General features: G+C 43.8%; 1 protein-coding gene across 8 annotated transcripts; it reads left to right on the forward strand.

Annotated features, from left to right (window-relative positions):
• Positions 1 to 4,334: 4,334 nt before the first annotated feature.
• LOC101924849 (phosphatidylinositol 3,4,5-trisphosphate 3-phosphatase TPTE2) lies at positions 4,335 to 25,344 on the forward strand. 8 transcript variants are annotated; one of them, XM_055802828.1, is made up of 19 exons: positions 4,336 to 4,599; positions 5,760 to 5,849; positions 7,929 to 8,006; positions 10,249 to 10,296; positions 11,013 to 11,171; positions 11,568 to 11,687; positions 14,432 to 14,531; positions 15,357 to 15,420; positions 15,934 to 15,998; positions 16,583 to 16,643; positions 17,540 to 17,621; positions 17,701 to 17,789; positions 19,780 to 19,841; positions 20,782 to 20,862; positions 21,857 to 21,962; positions 22,616 to 22,713; positions 23,088 to 23,183; positions 23,580 to 23,650; positions 25,073 to 25,344. In XM_055802828.1, exons 2-19 carry the CDS (start codon positions 5,800 to 5,802, stop codon positions 25,173 to 25,175), a joined length of 1,533 nt encoding a protein of 510 aa, XP_055658803.1. In that variant the 5' UTR covers positions 4,336 to 4,599; positions 5,760 to 5,799; the 3' UTR covers positions 25,176 to 25,344. The 8 variants fall into 8 exon arrangements, with proteins under 8 accessions (XP_055658805.1, XP_055658803.1, XP_055658804.1 ...); XM_055802829.1 differs by lacking the exon at positions 4,336 to 4,599 and adding an exon at positions 4,817 to 4,973; XM_055802827.1 differs by lacking the exon at positions 4,336 to 4,599 and adding an exon at positions 5,019 to 5,127.
• The last annotated feature ends 241 nt before the right edge of the window (positions 25,345 to 25,585 follow it).

The raw sequence follows: 25,585 nt of genomic DNA on the forward strand, positions 1-25,585 counted from the left end.
ACATGCTGCTCACTGGGAGAGACTGCGGACCTGGGTCCTCTGCAGGCACTGCAAGTGTGGAGGTACCAGGGGCCTGCAGGTTCTTGATTTGTGAGCTACTATACCTCTTCTGGAGGAGTATGGGCTGCCGATTTTTTAAAAATAAAATTATGGTATGAGATCTGAAACTTTTTTTTTAAATCTAACAATAAAGGGTTTCATCAAAAGTAGGATAAACTTAAAAGGTCAGGATGACATCAGCCACCATAGTTTCAATCTACTAAATAACCAAAACCAGCATATGCGCATTTAGCACCTGTGGTTTGCTAGCAAGGAGGAACCACAGAAATCTGTGTACAAAGAATGGTAGCAGACGTTAAACATGCTAGACTTGAATGTTTTGATAACGTTCAAAGAGCAAAAACATAATACAGCCTAACTAATGAGTCTGCATGCAGCCTGTAACCATCTAATGGGTTGACACAACAAATGTAATTAGTTTATAAGTTCCTGAGGGCAAGCACAGGTCCAAGCAGTCCCACATACATGAGGAATAGCTGTACCAGAGGGAATTAGTCACAAAGCCAGAGGGAGTATGTGCATTATCTGTGTGATCTTCTACCTACCTCAGGTCAGGGAACTCTCCTGACCTAATTCACTCCCATTTGAATGGGAGCATCTCTTTGAGAAAAGATATTTTGGTGTAAAATAACCAGGGCTGAAGAACCAGCCACAGACCTTAGCATGCTTTTCCACTGCTTAATTACCTGCATTGTTAATTATTATTGTTTCTTGCTCTGACTCTGAATTTGCCAAGTGTCATCCTGCAGGCTGTTAATCTCATAATGCCTTACTCTGCAAAGGGGAAGAGCACTCTCCTGCCAAATGTCTTTTTCTCTGCTTAAGGCTAGGTCCAAGTACAGAGAAGCTGTGTGTCTGCCCTTGGCTGGGAACCCTACTTTGGCTGCAGGCGTGCGTGCTGGGGGTTCATGGGGTGAGGAGTTGTGTGGAGCTTGTCCAAGGCAAGGCTGGGCACCAGAGCACAAGTGTATGGAAGAGTGCTAGTGGGCCGGGCACTTGGCTGGCATGGGGAAGGAGGAAGGACAAGAATAAGTTCTGCTCCTGCAGTGATTTCATTCATGGTTGTTCAATGCAGAGCGCGTACATAAAGGTGAGAAGAGCTGTGGGTGGTGTATGGCAGTGTGTGGCAGAGGGGGTCTCACTGGGCTTGTTGAGGGCTCCAGGGACTGCAGTACTCCTCTGCCTAGATTTGGGATCCTCATCCTCCACAGCCAGAGGCAAGCAGCAGAGAGAAATAGCCAGAACAATCCAGGGCAAGCACAGGAGCAGAACTATGGGTTCTGGGGGATCTCTGCAGCCTCGCAGAGAGATGTCCAAGCAGTTTAATTGCCTCTAAGGTTAGGCAGCTGCTGAACAAGTACCTTTCTAGATCTAAATTTCAAAGCTTTAAGTCTGCTTACACCCCTTTTTGAACACCTAGACCTTTTTCCAGATCCAGCCCTGACTAACTGTAATCAAGTCACTCCTTATCTTTCCTTTCAGAAGATGGACAGCTTTGAGCTACTCAACCCAGGTGTTATGAGGTGCACTTCACAGCCTTTTACTCATGTCATGTCTCTTTCTTCTGGAGTTGTTACCAGCACTGGAGACCTGAGAGCTCTGGAGCCAAGTAAAGAGCTCAAGCAATATTTCCAACGCATGTTTGTGGATCCAGGGATCTTGTTATTCCTTTTGCCACAGAGCCACATGCCATAATCACCTATGGCTGGCTACTCCCTACCGCTACCCCAGGATTTTTTAGTTACCTGTTTTCATAATAGTTGCTGATTCTCTGAGTCTGACCTGCCATGGTCTTTCTCCCCACAGTGAGGATGACTGTGACTCGCAACATGAGAAGTAAGTCAAGAAATGCTTGCAAGCTTTTTGACATGTACACATATATGCCATGCAGGTGGAAGGTGCCTTGCAGTGACAGTTGGTGGGATTATAAGTAGACCAAGGATTTTTTTTTTTAAAGGTGTTGAATGGTCCTTCAGGTACCAAAGGCTGAAAAGCACCATCGTGAGTCTTTTGTTCTGAGATTGACAGTGGACGTATGGAAAAGCACGTTGCTCACTCATCTGAACTTAACAGATGTTACAATTTACTCAGTGCTAGGCAGCTGTTCTTCAATTACGACCACTTTTCCAACCTCTGTGTCAGCTGCAAACTTCATCATTCGAGATTTTATTCCGTGTATGGTTTAAAACAAAACAACACAACATTAAACAGCATAAGACAACACCCAATCCCTGCAGAACCTCTCTGGAAAGGAACTACTTATGGATGGTCCCCCTTTTAGTTAAGACAAGTGTGCTGGGTTTTCGCCAATGTGAACCAGATTGAGTTTATATTCTTTTGCCTCTCTAATCAAAGTGATTTTCTAGCCAGACAGTTGCTTACAGAAGTAAAAAAATACTTTTATTTTAACAGTAAAACTTGTCATCTTGTTTTAGAAATACAAATTTTCTTGACAGGAACTATTTTCCCTCATCCCATGTTGGCATTAATAATTTGCATATTATCATCATCATCATCATCATCATCATCATTATTATTATTATTATTACCACCATAATCATCATCACCATCACTGCTAATCTTCTTTAATATTTTATTAGTTGAAACCTCTGTTTGGTCTGCTCTCATTTCATCTGGGACCAAAGCCAAGCTGACAGATCTATCATCATCAGGTCTTATGATCTACCTGCTTTTAATATTGTCAGAGGACCAATTTTTTCCCCACTTCGCTCCATATTTCTTCTATCCTAAGACTTAATAAAAATATAATCATTCTTGACCATCTCTCTTAAAAGTATCAGATGTAAATGAGACATACATGCCAATTTTAAAATCTTTCAAGTTAAGAGATTCTGTTTACTACCCTCTCTGTTATTTTTGGAATGTAAAGTATGTCATCACCCCTCTGAGATATGCATACTTCATCCTGCTCTCTAGCCAGTATGAGACTGGATTATTTACTAAAATATTTCAATCTTTTCTGTATTTTGTTGACAAATCCTCTATTTTACATGATGAATAATTGTCAAGGGATCAGAACTGGATCTGAGGGGCTTTAAAATGTCAGTATCATGAATTAACCAGCAAAATATTTGCAGTGCTTCCTTTTTATTTTTAGGCTTATCAACCTGGGGTCTTGTTCATATGCTTTTCTCTACCAGCTGAGAACTAGAAATTTAATTTTATTAATAAAAAAAGGTGGGGTTTTTTATTTTAGTCATCTGAGTCCAGAAGTTAGGCTTTGAAGAAAATAGATCAACCACTAGGAAACTCATGATGACGCATGAGAGCTGGCAGATCTTCTACAGCATCACCAATGCTGTAAGATTAGCAACACTGAAAGGAACAGTGATGGTGTTACCACTGGGATGTCTACCTATTTCATGAAAAAAGGGAAGAACTGTTTTTACTTTCTAAGTGCATCTGCAGCCTCTAGCAAGCTGGTTCATTTAGGGCCCTGGCGTTCAGCCTGTATGCCAAACTGGAAGCCTCCCGCCTCCAGCTCTCCTTTGACTGGTCATTACAGGTTGTCCTGTGAAAAGTCCACTTCAATACCCAAACCGCCTTTACAGTCTGGTGCTTGCAGAGCCCAGGACAGGGGAAACCAGACCTCTGTGTTTCTATACTATTCTCTGATATGGTCGTCCCCGTGCAGGTGCTGCACAGGCAACAGCTGCTTCTGACAGTGACTCACAGGATACCCACACAGTCCACAGGATAAAGGCTGTACATGCACATGTACATTTTTTTTTTCAGAATTAAGAGAAAATTAATCGAATGTTTCTTCTCATCATCCAGCTTAGTTTCCATCCATGTTTAGCCGCTTCTAAAATACAGAATTATCTGAGCACAGCAAACACCTTTAGCTCGTTGCTCGCTATCACTGTCTGTACTAGCTACTCACCCATATATTTATATATATCTGACAGGCTTGAAAGGGAAACTGTCCATGTAGCTTGCTGCCCAGGCATGCTCCTTGTTCTCAGCGTTCATCCTAAGGATTTTCCTTCTTTTGGGCAAGGGGCATCCCGCAAGGCTCCTGCCACGGCTGACCCGCACGCAGCCCTGCTCCAGCCACAGCCGCCGCGAGCAGCCTCACAAGCTCTCCTTGAGCGCCCCCTGCTGTCGGCCGCCCAGCAGGACCCTCCCCGCCACGCAGGACCCCCCCGCCCCGCCCCGCAGGACCCTCCCCGCCCCGCAGGACCCCCCCCCGCCACGCAGGACCCCCTCCCGCCCCGCCCCGCAAGATCCCCCCCCCCCCGCCACGCAGGACCCCCCGGCCGCTCCGCTCCACCGCACGGGGGTCTCCCGGGGGCTGCCGGCCGGTGCGCGGGGCCGCCGCAGGGAACGGGCCGCGCTCTGCCCCGCGGGCTCCCGGCTGCACGGGCGCGAGTGCTCAGCGTTACGTGGAGAGCACGAAGCGCTCGCACGGTGAACGCGGCGCTGCCCTGCGGGGGCGCAGTCGCTGCCACGGTCCCGCGGCCCGTCCGCACCAGCCCGGTCCCGACCGCGACCCCCAGCAGCCGCCGTGCCCGGGAGGTGCGTGAAGAGGCGGCAAAGCCCAGCAGCGGGTGTACACGGCCCGAATGGCTGAGGATCGGCAGAGGGCGGCAGGCCCTGCTGCGGGACCCGGCGGGGCAGGCAGGCCCGGCCCGGCTGCGGGACCCCCGGGTCCCGGGAGGCGCCGGCGGCCGCTGCGGACCCGCCGCTGCTGAGTGCGAGGTGCCGGGAGGTGCCGGGCGGTGCCGGGCGGTGCCGGGAGCGGCGGCGGGGCCGTCGCGGTGGCAGCGGGCGGATCCGCCCAGCCCGGCCCCGGCCCAGGTGCAGCCGTGAGGCGCCGCCGGGGCATTTAGCCGCGGCGCGGCGGGGGGCTGAGGTCCGTCGGTGCCCGCGGCTCGGCCTCTCCCCGGCGGGTGAGTGGGGCTGCGCGGCCCGGCCCGGCCGGCGTGAGGGAAGGCGGGGGCCGGAGAACGGCCCTCAGGAAGTTTAACGCAACTTTCCGCTGAGCTCGCGGAGCGCGGGGGGCGGGCGTCCGGGCTCGACTTTGAGCCCGCCGGCCGCGGTGAGGTGAGGGTGGCTGGGGGAGAGAGGGCTCCCGGGGGGCCGCGGTCACCGGGCCGCCCCGCCGGGGCTTGGCCTGCGGGGGTGCCGGCGGCTTGCCGGGGCCGGCTCGGCGCCGGGCGTGCGGAAGGCTGCTGGCGGGGCCGTGCCCGCCGCTGCGGGAGCCGCTGCCCGCGCCGCACCGCGATGCCGTGCCCGAGCGGCGGCTGCCGCCCGGCGAGGCGGCTCCGAGGGAGCGGGGCCGGCCGTGGAGCTGCCGCCCGCGGGGCCGGTGTGTGCCCGCGGGGACGGGCCCGCTGCCCGGGGCTTCTAGCCCGCGCTTGGGGCAGCAGCCTGGGCGGCACCGCTCCCGGGGGTGCCGCCTGCGGGTCTGCTGCGTTTCGTAGCTTGAAGCAGGGGAAGAGGCTTCATCGTGAGGTAAAGATGCTGCTTTAAAGTTGTTGTCACTGTGGTGTATTGGGTATAGTCAAAGAGTATCCCGCTGCTGGCCTTAATGTCTCTCAGTGATCTTCCAGGTAAAGGTTGTGCTCTCTGAACTCATGAAAAAGAAGCAGAAGTCTGTCTGCTGGTAACTGAGTGTAAGGCTGCTACGGGATGCTGGTTATTCACTGCTTTTCTACTGATATCTCTTTAAGCAGATGTGCTTCTCTTAAGACCAGCAGAGCAACAACAGGCAAAATGACAGCTGTGAAGTATGAACAAGGAGCAGGGCTGGCAGAAGAGTCCAGGTGAGTGAAATGAACTACACCAGGATATGTCTCTGAGGTTGAAGTGTGCAGTGTGTCGTCCCCTGTCTAGAGTTGCTTAGTGCTCTAAATATAACAAAGATAGTGCTTGAAGTTTATGTAGTATATAGTCTTTGTATTCTTTCCCCCTTGAAATGCTGTTGTCTGAAAGGAGTAATGTCTTTGAAGAAAATATGATTTAAAGGAAAAATGCTGTTGTGATTGACTTCTTGAAGCAGTTAAGAACTAGCTAGGAAGTACAGAGCCTTCAGCCCTGGTGTAAGCTCATGACATTAAAGCCTGCTCTGTTCTATCATCCAGAAACTCTGTCAAGGTCTCTTGTAAAGCAAGATGCTTATGTTCTGCTCTCCTTAAAAACCTCAAATTTGAGGTTCCCTTTAGCTGTGAGCGGTCAGAAAAGCTTATGCTCTGTATGGAAAGTGCGTGTAAAGGAAATAAGTTCTAGTATATCCTTATTTTCTTCTCTTTCACCCCAGTAGTGAAAAAATAGATGTAGTAGCTTGTGGCAGAGAGCTTGTTCCATCTTGGACAACAAGCAGATGTGGAGTGCTCAACAAAACAGACTCCCTCTGAGGAAAGCATTATCTGGAACTGAATACTTGTGAGTGCACAGTGGAAACAATGTACTTGAACTTGGCTTCTGTTTTCCTTTTGTGTTAAAGATTGACTTCCTAACGCAAAACACTTTGTTGCTCATTCTTATTTTGGCTTATTCTAATCACAGTGGAGGATAAGAAGTAGCCTTTGGTGCACTTCATGTGTCTACAAATAAAAGCAAGTGACCTTCAGCAAAACTTCTGCTGTAGCAGCAGCAACCTGCTTTGAGCGAAACATTTCAGCTGTACATAAAGTGGAAACTCCCAAGTGAATATTCCATAGGAGTAGCTGGGAAGCAAAGCTGAATGGTAATACATTGCTGGAGCTTTGCTTCAGTTCTAGGAACAAAATGAGGATACAAAATGTCTGGAGACACTGGAGCTGGAAAATTAGCATTAAATAACAAAACTGTTGGGGGGGGAATCATTCCTCTACTCAGCCTGATACTAAGTACAGGTGGTGAACCACCAGTACTGGTTGCTGACACTGTAGGAAATGCATCACTTAGTTCCTTGCTTAAAAGCAGGTTAGCCCACACTACAGAAGCAGTGCTGGTGCATTGGGTCTATTGTGGAGCATGAAGAGTACTTGTATCCTCTGAGTTGTTCCAGTAATGCTTTAAACATGCTAGATTGCTTCTTGGCCAGGAGTGACTTATATGCACATGTTCAATATTGATGTTTCCATGCTGTTCTGAGGCAATGATGCCAGAGGCAGAGCCATGGCAAACATTGGCTGTGCTATTATGCATGGCAGTATTTCTGTGGAGAAGGCTGAATTAGAAACTCCTGGATCTGGATGTTAAACTTTATTTTCTCTGAAGTTATCATGTGGTCTTCAAAGCTTCTCGGGTGGCTGAACAAAAACATGATCTGAAGAGACCCTTTTAAGGAAGCTATGGCAAGCAGCCACTGTCCCCCAAAAATGCTGTTCTAGCACTAGCTCAGCTGCTGCTGCTCTGGTCTTCCAGTTTCCTGTCTGGCATCCTGCTCTGCACAAAAACATCTCTGTGCTATGGCTTTTCCTGGTGAAAACATTCATTCTCTGAACAAGTAGTTTACTGTAATAGTATTAATGTCATTTGGACTCTCTGAAACAATTTTGCATATGCATATTTACAGCACTTCCAGAGTCTGAACAGGGCTGTTAAGCCCTCAGCAGACTCTTGGATACCTTACTTGAAAGCCACTTATCCTATTGCTGAACACATCTGTTCCCTTCCTCCCTGAAAGAGGAACTTTCAAGAAATTGCTAACAGTAACTAGATTGGTACAAGCAGAGGGGTTCTGCTGTGCCAGCACATGGGAAGCCTGTCTTCCCATGGTACTATGCCTGTGCTCTGTCCCAGGCTGCTGCTTGCTGCTCAGCTGACAGTTAATACTGTTTTCTGTGGAACAACAAAGAGTAGCAATGTATAAAGTTGACATCTGTATGAGAATGTGACTTGCGTTATTGCTTTGACAGCTCTCCAGCAGCAGAAGAGCCCACAGTAAAGATTGATGATGGGCGTGATGAGGATAATGAACCAGACAGCTGTTCCAAGTAAGCTAATGATATACTAAATGCCTTGCTTACCCCCCAAATTGGAAAATGTTGAGATAAAATAAGAAGGCAGGTGGCTTGCTGAAGTAGGGATAAGCCCAGTAAATCACTTGATACTGACATTTATTTTTAGTGCATAGTAAAGACAAGTTCAGGAAGCTTCTTTATGTCTGTAGAGATTAAAGCCCAACCCAAGAACTAGCTACAAGTCCATCAAATTATGAAGAATGGGTAGTCCAAACTGCATTGATTAAATTTTCCTGAAGGAATGGGTTTGGGAGAGCACAGAAGAACAAATGCTGGTGGGGGAAAAAAAAATGAGCTGATTGAGTTTCTGGAGCAAATAGGGATCAGGCCCTCATCAAGACTAAACTGTCTGAACTTGCTAGTGATTAACTCTGTTCTTGAAGTAGTTATTTTCTAATGTTGTTTAGTTCTTGTCACCAGCTTACTCACTCTTATAGTGTACTTAGTCATGTCGGTGACAAGTCAATAGACTTGTTTCTCTGTTCTTGCTGCTCAAGGATAGTAAGACGAAGCCTGTTATCTTAGTTCTTTTATGTGACATGTCTTTCTTGAATTCAGAAGTTTGCATGTACAAATGCATTTCACAAAAGCTTTAAGCTAAGTATGTGAACAGATATGCCATGTTCTCTTCAAGTGATGTAAGGTGTTGGCAGGCCAAATTGGAGTGGTGTGTATATTTCAGTCTTTAGTGCACCTAATAAAGGTGCTTGTTGTTAGACTGTGGGAGATGAAGTCTTGGTGTACCTACTATATTTGCATTGTAGGATTGATGAGGTAAAGACATAGGTCATCGAACTGTTAGTGTAATTATCACAGTGTTTCCTTCTATATTAGATACACATAAATGTAAGGAAAGCCATGGAAAAAGTGGGTACTAAACCTCAGCAACTCCTTCCTGCTTATGGATGCAGATGTTTGCTGGGTGGACCTTGTTCCTTAGTTTAAAGTATGCACCTACTAGTAAGTGTGGGTTAACTCATTAAGCCTGGCAAGATGCTTCCTCATCACTTCAAAGATATCTACCCTTGTCTTAAACTGAGTTACTGAGGTGTTAAGGGTACACACCAAATGTGATGCCAAAGTTACCCTAGAGCAAACAAGTAGCTTGAACAGGCTCACTGGGGTGCAATATGCATGACTGAGCTGGCAGGCTTCCTGTAACAGTGGTATCTTTAATGGTGATGCGGAAAGGAAGTGTAGTAAGTATATATAACAGGAAAGGTAGGGTAGATATGTGAACAATATGAAAGGAATTTACCAGTAGTTTCTGTCAGCATGTCAGAACCTTTTGGTAGGTACTACTGTTAGTGATACACTTGGAAAAGGTGTTTTCCTTAAGAGTCTAAGTAAAGACTTAGTACTTACAGTAGCTAAGTAATCCCAAAATTACTTAACAGGCTGGCAATCTGTTTTTCAAATTGCCAGAACTTGGGGCTTACAGATAATTTATTCTACCTACTACACTTGGTATAGCCTAAAGAGAATTTCAGCTGGTGAGGTAGTTACACAAAGGCCTAGCTTTAAATCAGAAGCTTAAAGTATACCGAAGAGGCAACAAATAATCTTCCATAACTGAAAACAGGAGCTGGAGCCTTGCTAGGGTTGGAGATAACTCTCAGAATTGAAAGAACTTAGCATCAGTAACTGATTTTCTTAATAGGTACTTGAGTCTTCAACCTGAAAGCCGAATGTTACCTCTTAAAGGTAGAAGAGGATTTGCCTTCCTTTATTCCAAGGGCACAGAAGCAGCAGTGGAACTATTAAGTGTAGCTTTTTCCAGGCACAGACAAAAATTGTCTGATACAATAAGCTAATATCTTGAAAAAGATACCTTAAGAGATGTTTATCCTTTAATATTCCTCTTGACAAACTGTTATTGTATAAGCCCACTTCTTATAGCTTGTAACTGGGCATTAAGGCAGTCTTCTAGTGTAACTGAAATTGTGATATTGAAGTGTTATGTGTAAAGTACGTACTGCTGTACTTTTAGGGTCTGTAACTGGTGAATATTTCTAACAAGTGGTCAAAGCATTGCTTTACTGTTTTAACCTATATACAGTGTGAGTGCAACAGAATAATCTTCTCTTAAAGGAATTACTACTATACAGAATTCTAAAACCAAAAGAATATGAACATAAGAATGTAACGGTACTCTTGTGGCTAATATCAGTAGCAAAAAGTTACTTGTCTTGATGGCAGTTCTCCTCTCTTGCAGTGCAATTAGGAGAAAAATTTCCCCATTTGTGATGTCATTTGGATTCAGGTAAAAGCTCATGCTTGTAATGATTTGGGTAAGGTGGTCCTTATTTCTGGTGTAAAAACTTGGAGAGCTCTTTGAACTCCAGCCTGCTCTGTCTGGAAAGTACTGAATCCTTTATCACCCCTAGAAAGGGTGACTTGAGGAAAGTACTTTGATTGAGAAAGAAGTCTTAAACAGATACAACTACATTCTTCAAGGATAGCTGAAAGCCATGGTTTTAAATGCTGTTGATTTGGATAAAAGCTCTTTAATGGCTTACTTCAGGCTGTGGCAGCCTTTGAACAACCAGTTGGTCGGTTCTATGCAGTCTATGTGCTGGAACAAGGTAAGCCACTAAAAACAGTTATTTTCAAGGGACTACACTAAGTCAAAGTGGGAGGGGAGTAAGCTGAAAGGCAGCACTGACAGACACTTGAGTGCCTTAAAGCTTTTTTTGGGTTTGCACCACTTCTAGGTAGCTGTGGGTTTATAGGTTAAGAACTACAGCTGAGTCTGAAGTAAATGTACAATTCAACATGGATGGTGTACTCTGTGCAGATGACTTAAAATGCAACTGGAATCCTTCAGCTGCTGATACAAGCAGGCGCCTATCTGTATGTAAGAGAACACACTCTTGCTGGAACAGGTTAAAGCAAAATTCTGGGCTTGTGTGCTTCAGTCAACCTGAAAGGCAGAAATGAATTGATGGCATTTGTTGACTTTTTTTCTTTTTTTTACAGAGTATTTGGAGTTGTACTTATCATTGTGGACATTTTAATTGTGATTGTGGATCTGGCTATCAGTGAGAAGAAGGGTGTTAGAGAGATTCTTGAAGGTGTTTCCTTGGCAATAGCAATCTTCTTTCTCATCGATGTTCTCCTAAGAGTGTTTGTTGAAGGGTAAGATGTGGACAAAAACTAAGTCAGTGTGGCAAGCCAGCAAGGAAGCAATACTTCAAACTTGGACTATGAACATGGATGCCCTGTAGGCGAACTTTCTGGTCATAGAGATGTGACCATTGTAGTCTTGGCGCTGTAAATTGCTGTTATCCCTCTATAGAATAATCTGTAGAGTGTTTTTTGGTATAAGTGAGCACTTGGAAACGGCATCAGCTTTGCTGTGACTTATGGGTGTAGACAAGGTGTAAGATTATTTTCTTAATGAGTCTTCAGTGTTAAGAACTGCTTCAGGAGAGCTTGTCTCTAGCAGTAGCTCTGTATAGGTAATTCTGTTCCGGAAAATGTATTTCAATCTTTGCTGCCCCTATGGGCATCTGTCTAAAACTCTTGTTTCAGCTTCAGGAACTATTTCCGGTCTAAACTGAATATTTTGGATGCATGCATTGTGGTGGGCACTCTGCTAATTAACATGACATACTCCTTCTCAGACCTTGCTGCAGCAGATCAGATACCAAGGTAAGAATGGTATGGCAGCTGTTAAATGTGAACTCTCTTCTCTTGATAGCTTTCTAAGGATTTTCTTGGGCACCTCTAGTATGCACACATCTAGCTCAGATAACGGATGTGGTTGTAACCATATTTCATGATACAGGCTAACAAAGACACCTAACTTTGATCTACAGTTATACTGTAGGCTGTCCCTGTCTTGAAGGCAGAGATGATCTAAATATATCAGTTGAGGTAACTGAAAGTGAATAGTAAGACCATCAAATACTGAGTCAAACATTTCTTGGGGGAAGGTGTGCAGCAGCCCTGATAGAGGTAAGAGTCTGAAGGTCAGACAGAAGATTTGGATTCTAATAGCAAATGGCATAGACAACTGGGGGAGGGTCTCCACTTAATGAATTTTGAAAGAGAAAGAGTTGCCACACTGTCTTGTTTTCCCAGAAGCCCCATGGTAATACATATTGGATATTTCAGCCATGCCTTGGGGAGGGGAAACATGCTGTTCACGTGCATAAGTAACTCAAGTCGCATTTCAATCTTATTTCTGTAGCTTGATCAGATGAGAGGAATCCATTCCTGATGGAAACAAACTAATCTTAGTGCAGGTAGAACTACAACTATAGGTTTGAATTAATAAACTTGCTTGCATCAGCCAGGGAAAGAAGTTGAGCTCTTTTTTTTAAAAAAGGAAAAAAAAAAAATTATGCCCCTGATTCAGCTGGCTACTGGGTACAAGTGGGGAAACATTCTTCTAGAAGAAACAAACTCAAAGTGTAGCTATTGAAGAAGATCCAGAGTTGGACAAACCTCTGGAAGTACTACTTGTCTCTTTAAATACCAGCTAAACTCGGGTTTCAAAAAGTAGAATTGTCAAAGGGGTAGTTTGTGCAGCCTCAGTATCATAAAAGGGTGTTTCCTTTCAGGTCTTTCTGAACACTAATCTGAGTTTAATGATTACTTCCAATTTCTCTGGCCACGTTTTTCTAATGCAGCTCTCTTCTTATAGCAGCGTTCAGTTAAAGGTAGGAGAAATAACACTGTGACAGGTAACTTGTGCTGTTGTCTTTACTAGGCTGTGTTAGTAGGCTTAATCCTGCACTGACCCATCCTATTGTAGATTGGTGTGTGCAAGACCCTTCTATTGACTTGCTGAAGTTGATGTAGATTTAATATAGGCTTTGGGGTCACAGAAGATAACACTGTTCTTGGAAGATCCTCAGCTGGGGTCTATTGTCTCACCCATTCAATTTTTGAGGCCTTCTTTAAGGCTTACCTTGTTAAGGGATCTTCAGTCGTGTTCTGACCAAAATATTATATTAGATGATACCTCAGACTTGGCCAAATATCAAATCTTGGTGAGATGGTCTTCCCACCTAACTATATTCACACAATCCAACTAATTCCCAGTAGCCTACCTGGGGTTTATCACTTATTTACCCAGCCCTTCTTCAAGAAGTGAACAATAGTCTTAAAGCACCTGATACTTCTCAGAATAATTAGAATCTGAGCAGCTTTTATGTGGATGAAAGCATATATGTGACAAGTAAAATTTTGGTGGCAGCCCTTGGAAGCAACATCCCCTGATAGAGGGGTATGGTTTCTATTTCTAATCTGGTCTGTCTGGGTGTGCATTGGGATGTTACCTGTTTCCTTGAAGTCAGACCTATAAAAGGACATTGAGGAATGAGAGCTGGGTATCGGTCTGGGAGCTAATGCTTAACTGGCTAACTTTGTAAAGGGCAGAATGCAAACTGCTTTTATCTTGAAGAGCTGCTTCTCACAACGGTGGTTCAGGCTGGGGAGAGGGGCTATGTAGTCCTCTTCACCCCACTGCTGGTTCATCTCCTTGGCTGATAGCTCCAAGGGAAGTCTGTTCTGAAAACAGCCAAGTGATCCTGGCCTAGGAAGGAGCTCAGGGGTTGGAAACTGAAAGTTTCCTCCAGGTGTCTGGGACAACCTTGTATTGCTGACTTTAATCTTCACATCAGTGGAGAGCAGACTGTTTTCAGCTGGAGGCTTGTCCACCTTAATGAAGGTATTCACCGGGATTCTTACCTGAGTATACGAGGACCTGAAATATGTGCATGTGCTCCTTAAATGTATATGCTCATATACCTCCCTAAGGAATGAATGTTAGTTTGCCCTAGTCCCTAAGGGTATGAAAAGCAGCTGCCCCTGTTCAGTTGTCTAGGTAGAACCACTGCATAAGCATCTTGCCTGCTTCAAAGTTCATCAGCAGTTCAAAGTTCCTCAAACCAAATCATCTGATCAAGTTGCTGAATGATTAAACACAGGGTTTATACTGACCTGTTCTCAGGCTTCTTAATGAAGGCATGATGTATGCAGCCTCTCTGGCTTCTCTTTTCAGCTGTTTTTCAGGTGGCTACTTACACTTAAATGTATATGAGAACAGGCTTCAAGGAACAAGGATTTGGGGATAATAATATGGGTAGCGTTAAGGGGATTTGCTTGCTGGGCAGAGGTGCCTGTGAAAGCCTGAGCAAGTAGGGGGTTTCCTACTTTCATTAGCTGTTCGGAACATACTCCCCAAAAAACCTCAACAATAAAACCATGGTATTCTTTAAGCATAGTACTTTTTTTTTTTTTCCCCAAAACCAGTGTGAGAAGTACTAGTTCAGTATATGAAACAAAGCCTTAAACTGTCTCTGAAACAGTATTTAAATAGCTTTAAGCTTTGCATCTAAGTCTAATCATGTTCATTTTCATTCATGGTGAATCTGACCCTCATCTAGAATGGTTACTTTCCTCCGAGTTCTAAGAATTGTCATCTTAATAAGAATATTTCGCCTGGCTTCACAAAAGAAGCAACTTGAAGTGGTGACCAGGAGAATGGTAAGTTGGCCTTTTAATGTATTTAGGCTGCTGTTACCGTTTCCTGCTCTAGCTCTTTCTCCAGGCAGTCATCAATGGCAAGCAGCAAGACTGCCCACAGCCTATTGGTCTGCAGCTGATGATAGTGCCTGAGCAGTACATCTGTTTGGTACCCTGTCAGGGGCACGGGAGCTTTGCCTCCAGCCTCCATATAGCTAATTACTCTTAACTTTGTTCATGTAAGCAGAAACTTGACCGGGAAGGCCAGCACAGCAAAGTGATTGCAACACCACCATGTGTCTCAATGGATAGTTTCTAGTTTCTGTGGTACATAGTTTTCCTTCACATGGGGAGAATAGGAATTTTAATGTTTCTGCTGCTTATTCCAGGTGAAAACAAAACAACTTAGCTCTTGAAGCCCTTGTTTTCATCAGGCGCGCTGAAGTGGTACTTGAAGGTTCAAGTGTGTCTTCTTGCTTGGGAATAAGCAGTCTTTGTTATGCTGCCCTTAACTTTCTTCTTCCTTCCCTTAGCCCCCAAACACTCAAATAGAAAGGACAGATTCATGTTTCTGTCTGCAAAGTGTCTGCAGTGTTCTTTCTACTAGAATAAACTTTGATACTTCAGGGTAAAAATTCTGTAGGGAACTTCTACCCAAAAGCTAACACAACAAATGTTACTTTTGGCTAATGCTGTGGTCTTTGCTATAGCAAAATGAGGCTTTACTACTCATGACAACTTCAGAGTCTAGATGGTTGATTCCCCACCCCCACCCCCCTTGTAAGTTGTTGATCTTTGGCATTCCTTTAGAAGACTAACTGTTCTTTCTTTTTTTTTTTTTGGCAGGTCTCTGAAAACAAAAGGCGTTATATGAAAGATGGCTTTGATCTGGATCTCACTTATGTTACTGGTTTGTAGATAACACTTTGCAGCATGTTATATCCTGCTAAGACTAGTTATTCAGTTCAGTGCTTGACATAAAATACAGTCAATGTTTTAGACTAATGAAATGTAAGTATGAAGCCAAACCAGGCCTACTCCTTTTCTGTGGGATTTTGAAATAAGGATTCCTGACTCTGACACTGTACTCAAGGGTTAGCCTCCTGGGGAAGAGGCTGTACATGCTGTAAGTAATGATAGAAATTCTCCTGAGACCTAGGGAACCAGAGCTGAGAAACTACTGAAAATACTTACAGTATTTTTGGTTATGATTCTGTGAAGACCAACACAACAGTAGCTGATGCCTTGAGAAGCATTATTGTCTTGCTATGCTGAATGTAGAGCAAAGCTTCTCAGAAATGGGTAGGTAGGTTGGTTTTATAGTTAGGGTAGGAATATGCAATTTCATGATGCTGTCAGTCACGTAGTTCTTACGTGTGGGGAGGCTTCCCACTGTTACTTCTGATTGCTGTCTTCTCCACAGATCGCATTATTGCAATGTCGTTTCCATCTTCTGGGAAGCAGTCTTTCTATAGGAACCCTATAGAGGTAAAAATCTAATCTACCAAGTTCAGTTTCTGAATACTGTTTCACCCCACTGGTGGGGTGGTTCTCACTAATTTGTGTGTGGACCAGATCAGCAGGATTAGGATTGACTTTTGTCTTGGCTGGTTGGAATGACTGCATGATGGTCTTCATTGTGCTGTACTGCTTGTGTTGTAGTCTTTCAGCTAAGCTTGGGGGGGGTGTATCTTGCAGTGTGGATGCACTGGTGCTCTGTTGCTCCTGTTCTTTGGGAATGCTTTGGAGAACCAAATCAGTTCTGTCCCAGGCTAGCGGTAGTGTGAGTGATAATAAGAACTATCTATTCATCTAAAGATGTTCAAAAGGTCTGTATAATGCCCTCTTCAGAGCTGTGCTTGATACTGTAGAAATATATAGGGCAAGGAAGACAGTTGCAGTAGTACTTTTATTCCAGACAAGAACCTGAGTAGTTGGGCTGGAAGGGCCTGCTGTCCAAGGGCTGTTTAATGCAGTTGCTGACCCCACTTGAGGGATGGGTGTTGAGGTGGCAGTGGAAATAAGGAGTAGAGCACTAACTACTCTGAACTCTTACTTGGTTATTACTTTAGGAAGTTGCAAGATTTTTGGACACCAAACATGCCGACCACTATAAAGTCTACAATCTCTGCAGTAAGTATATTTAGCTGCTGACTATACTGAATAACTGCTAAAGAGAAACATTTCTTCAAGTGTGCTGCTGGCAATAACACATCTCCAGGAATGTGCAGTATGTCAAAAGTAGATGGCGATCTCTGACTGCCTTCAGTCCTGAACATGGCTATTGACTTTGAGCATCTAATACTACCAGAGCTTGCAAAGGAGATACGATCTGTCTCGCAGTTTAGTCTTTTTGTTAATGTTGAACAATTTCTTCAATGTTCTGAAAATCTTACTAAAAAATAAGTGGAAAACTATACCTGGGCTAAAACTTGGGGTGATGGAGAATTTTCTCATGGAGGCTTAGGAGAACGAGGTGAGGAATAGTTAAAAGCTCTTCTGTTTAAAGGTGGCCAAAAAAACCCCCCAAAAAAACCCCAAAAAACAAACCACTTCAGAAACAATTATTCTGTGGCCCCTGTTTCATAGCAGAGTATCAGAGCTGGAAGCAAGATGTGATATAGAAGCACTGCTACTTGAAAAAGTAAACCTGCCCTCTGGCCAGCAAAGGGATAGATGAGGGGACACAGGTAGGTGTGGTATTAACAGCTCTTGACCACTTTGTAGGTGGTGGTTGCTGTGATTGACCCTGACAGTACATCAGAACACTAACTTTCAGATCCCTAAATAATGCCCATGGAAAGGAATGGCCAATTGGGCCTGGAGATAACCTCTCACTGAAGTGAAAGGTGTGAAACTCAAGCAAGCGTGGTTCTAGCCAAATTACCTCATTTTTTTCACTTCAATCTGTCTATTCATACTACTGCACTTTAAACACTAGTGTATGCTTAGACCAGCAATTGTGTCACAAGCCACTTTGTTGCAGTCCTCTTCTCCTTCCTGGCATAACTTCAGATCTTTCCTTGCAGGTGAAAAAGGCTATGACCCCAAGTACTTCCACTACAGGGTGGAAAGGATCTTTATTGATGACCACAATGTCCCAGCACTACAGTGAGTCTTGTCAAGAAATGCATATGTAATCATACCGTGTAGGAGTTTGCTTTGATCCACTAATCTTCCTGTCATCTAGGGACATGCTGAAATTCACTGCCAGTGTCCGTGAATGGATGAGCCAAGATGAAAAGAACATCATAGCAATTCATTGCAAAGGAGGCAAAGGTAGAACCTCTCATGTGTAATCTCTGAATGCTACAAATTGTGCTTTATTCTTACCATGGCTGCTTTGATGTAAGTGTGAGATGGGTTAGAGTGCAACTTGGCAAATTCTGCAGCTACTGTGATGATGAGTAACAGTGTAGTACTGTGTGTTTTAGTATTACACAACCCCTTTTCTAGGTAGCCCAAATTACTAGTTCTTAATCAAAGCTGGCATCTGATCTCTTAATGTTCTTCAATAATTTCCTGCTCTCCTGGCTTCTGGGACAGCAGTTTCCTGGGAGAGGTTGGGGATAGGGAGCTACTGACACTGCTACTAGCAAAAGTGTGAAGCTGCTGCTTTTGCTCCCTGGAAGCCAGTCACCCCCACTGAATGTCCTCCATTGTAATATATCTCAAGCTCTTTAATTTCTTGGCAGGGGGGAAATAGAATTCTTTAGGTGGAAAAGACCTTTAAGATCATGTCCAACCATTAACCTAACACTGCCAAGTCCATCACTAAACCATGTCTGTATGCACTACACCTACATGTTTTCTAAATACCGCCAAGGAAGGTAATGTCCCTGGGCAGCCTATTCCAATGCTTGACAACCCTTTTGGTGAAGGAATTCTTCCTAATATCCAATCTGAACCTCACTGGCACAACTCGAGGCTGTCCAGAGCCTTCCTACCCCCAAGCAGATCAACACTCCTGGCCAACGTGGTGTCATCTGCAAACTTACTGAGGGTGCACTTGATCCCCTTGTCCAGATCATTGATAAAGATACTAAAAACTGATCCCAGTACCGAGCCCTGAGGAACACCACTTGGGACTAGCTGCTAACTGGATGTAACTCAATTTACTACCACTCTTTGGGCTCAGCCATCCAGTCAGGTTTTTTTACCCAGAAAAGAGTATACCCATCCAAGTCACGAGCAGCCAGTTTCTCCAGGAGAATGCTGTGGAAAATGGTGTCAAAGGCTTTACTACAGTCCAGGTAAATAGCATTCACAGACTTTCCCTCATCCATCATGAGTGGATCATCTTGTCATAGGAGATCAGGTTATTCAGGCAGGACCTGCCTTTCATAAACCCATGCTGGGCCTGATCACCTGGTTGTCCTGCACATGCTGTGCAATAGTATTCAAGATGATCTGCTCCATAACTTTCCCCTGCTAGAATGTTCTGGGTACTGCTGGATTTTAAATCAAGCTACACATGGTATTATGTGATAGAGCATAATGTGGTCTTATGGGAACAGGCTTGTCAAAGCTACTGCATATGAGCTGACCTGTAGGTGCTATGCACAATCTCTAGTAGTGTGGGATTTGTTGAAGAGCACAGATAGCTGTGAAAATAAACCAAACTTCCCTGCAAACATCTGCCACATCTTTAGCTGTCTGCTGTTACTACTGCAAATAGTTGGCTGAACAAGGTGGTTACTTAACATAAAGAAGTCTCTCCCAGTTGGAACTGTAGCTTAAAAGGTCTTGCAAAACTGAACATTGAAACTACCTGCAGGCCAAATCCAACTTGAGCAAGTGCAGAGAGGGGTATTTTTTGAGACCTCAGACTTCAAATTCAAAACAGACTATACTGGAGTCTCTGCTGGAAGTCTTGATGCCTTCTTAGTAGGATTGGGTTGGGGGGAAAAGGTTGAGGCAGAGAAGCAACTTTTAAGATGTACAACATTGGCAAGTGCCAGTCTATAACCTCATTTAATAGGGTGTGCTTGATGCTGTTCCCTGATGAATGATGTAGGTGGATACTGGCAACTTACAAAGTGTCTCCAGTAATACTGCAAAGAAATGTGGGAACTGCCTTCAGGAACAAGCTAATAAACTGTGATATCTTGTCTTTAACTCATTCTTCCCAGGAATACAGGTACTTGACGACTATACTGTCACTTCCAACTTTTGAAATGGAAAACAGGAGATAACTTCATATTCACAAAAATAATCCTGAATACCTTTGAACTCCTGTAGTTCAACCTGTCTTTCGCTTCTAATACAGGTAGAACTGGAACGATGGTCTGTACCTGGCTCATAGACAGTGACCAGTTTGAGAGTGCGAAGGTAAAAACCAGCGTTTATTTTTTGATTCTTTTAGTATTCAAAACGCCCCTTTAGAATCTGCTTAACTGGTGAAATTCACTAATATTCTGCAAAAAGTCTGTGTTGGAAAAAGGGTAGTGTAAACAACCTGTTCTAAAAAATTTCTTGTGAATCGTGCAACTGTGTAAATTCCTTTCTGATCAAGACTATTCTTGATCAGGAAGAACTGGGAAAGTAGAATTTAAGAGTACTAGCTTTGAAGCACGCTTTTTTTTTTGAGTTATGATAGACCTGGGATCTTGAGCAACAGGTTTCTTAAACTGTAGGTGGCTTCTGAGCATGCTCTGCTGAAGATGGTGTCACTGTAGTTACATGGTCTTGAGCAATTTTTTTTGCCTAACCTCCCTCCAAGTAGTGTGAGGCATTCAGGGATTGTCTTGTCTTGACTGCTAGCATTACAGTAAGCCCTTCTGGGGAAAGAAAGATCACAAAGTCCCAGCCAGTACGGCTGCATGTGCTGCTTTAGTATCCCAGGACTGGTATATAGAACTGAAGACCAGGGTTGCAGAAGGTCCAGGTCACTCAGGGTAGTCTGGGCAGACTGTATCTATTGAACTTGTTTTTCCGAGTTTGACTTGTGAAGATCTGAACTAGTGTTCAGCTTGGTCTTGCCACAGACTACCTGAGAAATAGTGACGGTTCTAAACCAATCACTGAAATCATATTGCTCTCCTTCACACTGTCATAGATGACAGACTTAATGTATCTGACTTCCTAATTAGTACTTTCTTATTCTAGTTAATAGCCTCCTTTAGAAGGTACTAAAGCAACTATTGCATATTTTCACTTGTATTCCTTTATTGGAATTGATTAGTGTAACAGTAGTTTACTGTCCCCTTCTCAGGAAGGGGAATGGTGGTGGGAAGAGTATCTTAATCCTTGAAATTATTTTCCTGTGTAGGAAAGTTTGGCCTACTTTGGGGAGAGAAGAACTGATAGAAGCACAAGTACCAAGTTTCAAGGAGTTGAAACTCCATCCCAGGTAAGGTTAAGCAGGTCCAGTAACAGCAGCCAAACCAACAGCAGCCTGTGAGCTCCTACACTACCCCACCTCCCCTGCCAGGTTTCTCCCATGCGTTTAACTCCTGAACACTTTCTCGAAGGACTGTGAAACTATCAGATGGCAGGTTTGCACTGCATCTTCCTCCCCTTTGTCCAAGCACATATTTCCTATGCCTTTTTCTGCATAATCTTAGATGCCATAATTCAGATTTGATGATAAAGGAATTGTTGAGATTGGGAGAGCTTTCAGTCTAACCCCAATGTGCAAACAGGGTGAGCTAGGTTGCCTAGGGCTATATCCAGTCAGGTCTAAAAATATCTTCAGAGATGGAGGCTCCACAACCTCTCTGGGCACGCTCACAGGAGCATGACCCTGTAAGACAATTGAGCTGTTTATCAGGGATGCACTGAAGCCTACAGCTTGGCCTGGGGAGGAACTATGGCACTGATGTGGCTGAGTAGAGGAATGCATCATCTAGAGACTACATTTGCAAGAAAACACAGAAGTTATTGCCTCAGACCACAGTTTGGGGCTTAGCTCATCTTGATTTGCTGTGTGTTGTGCAATTCGGGTATGTGAGATAAAGCTGGTGACAGAGGTTCATCAGTTGCTGGTTTAAAATGGAAGTATAGCTGTCCTTCAGAATGTGCTGCTGTAAAATGAAGGTATCTTGTACATTGAAACATTCTGCCCTTTAAAAAGCTACATCATCAAAGCTCCCTGCCTCTTGCTGAGCTGAAGTACAGAATTTCTCTTAGAACATAAGCTTGAGTACCGCTTGAAAATATAGGTGTTGAATTTGTCTAGAGAACTGTTTGAACTGGGGAGGGGAAGAACAAATGGCTACTTTCTTCTTAGCTTTGAAGTTAGAGCTAAGAACTTGGGGTAGAAGATCTATTTAATCCTCCTTCTGCTTAGAATTTGTGTGTGGTACAGAAACTGCATAATGTGTCTGGGTTTTTTTGCATTACAGAGTAGGTATGTTGGGTATTATGAGATCCTGAAGAACAAGTATAACTTGAAACTCCCACCAGAGAGACAACTCAAAATAAAAAACTTCAAAATCCACTCTATACACGGTAAGAACTCTTGAATTTGGGCATTCCTGTATTTGGTAATGACTTTCTATTACAGCAGCTGATCTCTACTGCCTCTCTTGCTAAACCCATGATAGGAATGTAGATCTACTGGGATTTGAGAATTCAAATGGCACAGTTAAACTACAGCAAAGAGCACTTTGAAGTGCACTTGCCCCGTGTGTTCTGTCACTTTATGGGTGTCTGATCAAATGGTGGTTCACACACAACCTGCTCTTTTGGGAGGGGAATCACTTTTGAAAAGTGAGATTGACTCCACATACGGAACTACATCCGCTAATGTTTTTCAGCTTGATGTGCACACCTGATTCTGTACACATGTACTGGCAGCCTTGATAGAAGGCTGGAACTTCAGTACTACTTGTTCTAGGGGACTTCAAACTGCTCTTCTTGTTCAGACAGTGGAACCAGACTCTACGTTAGCCTGCTCCACTAGTAGGGTTCACTGCTACCTCAAAATAAAGGTTTCAACCACTGAATCTTGAGCTGCCTTTAGGATTTGAGTTCTTTAAAGTCTATTGCAAGGTGTTCTGGAAAGAAGGCACTTTTGAATGGGGTTGCACTCGGTTTTCATTACAGCTTATGTTTCCAGCTAAATGTATATGCTTTGGTATAATGCAACTCTTTCTTCCTAGGAGTTGGGAAAGGCAATGGAACTGATATGAGATTGCAGATAATAGTGAGGAAGCAAGTTGTACTAGAATGTATATGTGCCAGTCAAGGGAACTGCAAGGTGAGAGTACTATGGAGTCTTGTCAGTTGAATTTATATTGACTTATAGGTCAAGTGTCCTCCTGTAGAAGCTGAATACTGGATAAAAAACCCAGCTAACTAAATAAATGCTATAAATTCTGAGAGGGTGAAAAAGCTAAACTTTGCTAAATCATAGTTGTTTTTTTTAGTAAGATTGTGAAAGATTTCCATAGAAGTTACTTAAATGTAAATGGTTCACTCAGACCTGAGAAGCTTAAATTTCTGGCCATTATTCATGGTGTACAAATACTACAATAGTAGTGCTAGAATGATTAGCTAGGTACTGTCATGAATTACTCCTTTGTCTCTCTATAGTAACTCTTCATAAAACTAATATTTTCTTCTATTATATAGCTTTTCTTTGATTCTGAAAGTGACTCTGTAGTCATTGGCTTGGAAGACAGCCCTGTTATAAGCGGTGATGTGAAAGTCAGATTTGAGTCACATTCTGTAAGTATAACAGTGTGAAGAAGTTTGCTTGAGTCTGGGGAGAGGCTGCAGTGCAAACTGCAGCTGGGGTCTGGTTGGCTGTGCCGTGTGGGGCAGAATTTGTGCCTATGCAGGCAGGGGAGGCATCTGGCTGTTCATACAGTACAACCTGGACATCTTAGTTGAGTACCTGCTGCTTCTGACATGGGTCTCTTGCTCAATTGCACTGAGTGACCTAGTCCTGAAATAATATTGGTGAAGATGGTGATTTGGGTGGGATACTGGGCTCTTCAAGTGTGTTGACTCTGACGCTGTAGCTTTGTAAACCAAACTACTGAGGACAGGTGGATATTCTTGCTCTGCTTAAAATAAATCCTGTTGTCTAATGGAGTCCTTAAACAAGATCTTTGTGTTTAGGATCTCCCAAAAGGCTATGATGACTGCCCATTCTTCTTCTGGTTCAACACTTCCTTTATTGAAAATAACAGGTAAGTGATCACAGGATCTGAAGGCAGTTGCTAACTTCTGGTGTCTGAATGGAGTGGGAAGTTGATAAACAGTACTGAAAGCTGAGCGAGCTGGTGATCAGCCTGTTCTGGCTTCTGTGTGGGTACTGGTCTCTGACTCAGTTCAACTGTAACTTGTAAGCAGGCAGTTAGCACACGCTTCCTTACACTGTGCAAACATAGGTGAGCTCTTTATCCTAATCCATTAGACTCTTCTCAGCATCTAAGTATTGTTAATGAACTTGAATTCAAAAAGGTAATGCTGTTCAAACCAAAGGCAACTGCTATCGTCTAGCATGACTGCCTAAGAGGCTGGACCTCATTCAGCAGCTTTGTAGGCAAACATTAAGACCAGAGTTAGAGGTACTGATGCTTGGAATCCTAAAGAAAGGCTTTTACTGCTTCTCATGCTTTTAAGTTAAAAATTACTGTGGCTTTTCTTGTTAGACTAGAAGTCTTGGGACAGCTCCAGCCACTGAAAGCTGGCCTTGTTTGGCTGGATCAGAGTGGTCTAGAAACGCAGACAGGAGATCCTTCTTTCCTGTCTGCCAAACTTGACAGACTTAGACAGAGGATCAGTGAACTTGACGTGTGGAAACTACTGCATTCTTTGAGTGGAATAGGAAGGAAACAGTTTTTATTCTATTGATCCCATCGGAGCATGAGGACAGGTAGCCATGAGTCTAGGTTCATAACTAAACTTAATATGCTGAGCAGTCCAGGTGCAGACATCTGGTTATACCAAACCAGTGCCAGGGAAAACATGTACCTGTTGTGTGACAGCCCTGCAACAGTGCCATCTCAAAACTTTCACCCAAGTGTTGTTTCTTCCAGGGCTAGGGAGGATGCCCCCCCCCCCAGGCTGTCTTTGAAACACAATTTAGTAGAGACTGTCTCTCTTCCTTCCCAGAGAATTCTGCTAGACCTGAGGTGGACTAGATCTGATCAGAAGCAAAACAGCTGTTAAGGCAGTGCTTCTATCTCTGTATTTCTAATTCAGCCACAGCTGATGTGCAAGTGATATTAAGTGATGTGAATTTGGTAAGCATCAAAAATGGAGAACACACCTGCTGAACTTGACTGAATACTGAATCAAATCCTTTCGCTAGGAAAGTCAGTTATTCCCGCTACTAACACAAACTTTAACAATCTTGCATTGTAGGGCTCTTTGGGTTTTGGGTGTGGTTTTTTTTTAACACACCCACAAACCCATCAGATTTGATCTGTACTAGTCTGAGAAACATCCAGTCAAAGCACTGTGCAGGCATGACTGACACTTTTCTTAATTCATGGTCTGGGGCTATATTTAATATATTCCAGGGCTGAATTTGAAGTTCCCTTGGCTGGCTGAAAGAAAAAGTGTGTCTTGGGCTGTAAGATATGCTACTGAATTTTGTCTTTCAGACTCTACCTTCCCAGGAATGAGCTGGATAACCCTCACAAGTCTAAAACATGGAAAGTCTATAGTGAAACATTTGCTGTGGAGGTGAACTTTATTGAACCATAAGGGAAAGCTGAAAGAAGGGAAAAATGTAAAAATCTGTCTTTTCCTGGAAAATGTCTTTCTGCTTCAGTGTAAAGTGAAGCGGTCTCATTTTGATGTATTAATGTATTTCTGTGAGGATACAACTTCCCAAATAAACTTGCATGAAGTTCTGTTGTGCAGAGCAATAATAGTCTGAAGAGTTAGTGTCAGTTGACAGTCATGTCACGTTAATGAGCTGTTGGATCCTCTGGAGTTTAATGTTTCTACATACAGGTAATCCCCGTTTTTATCAATCTAAGGCAATTATCTTAAATGAGCATTAACCTGATGGTGGGTGGACATTAGCAATCTACAGGAGACTTCTGGAAAAATCTGAGACACCTTCTCTCAACATCGCTGTTTTCTACAGGTCAGTAAAGTAATGGGGATTT

This window comes from Falco peregrinus, chromosome 4 (genome assembly GCF_023634155.1).
Source record: "Falco peregrinus isolate bFalPer1 chromosome 4, bFalPer1.pri, whole genome shotgun sequence".
NCBI lineage: Eukaryota > Metazoa > Chordata > Aves > Falconiformes > Falconidae > Falco > Falco peregrinus.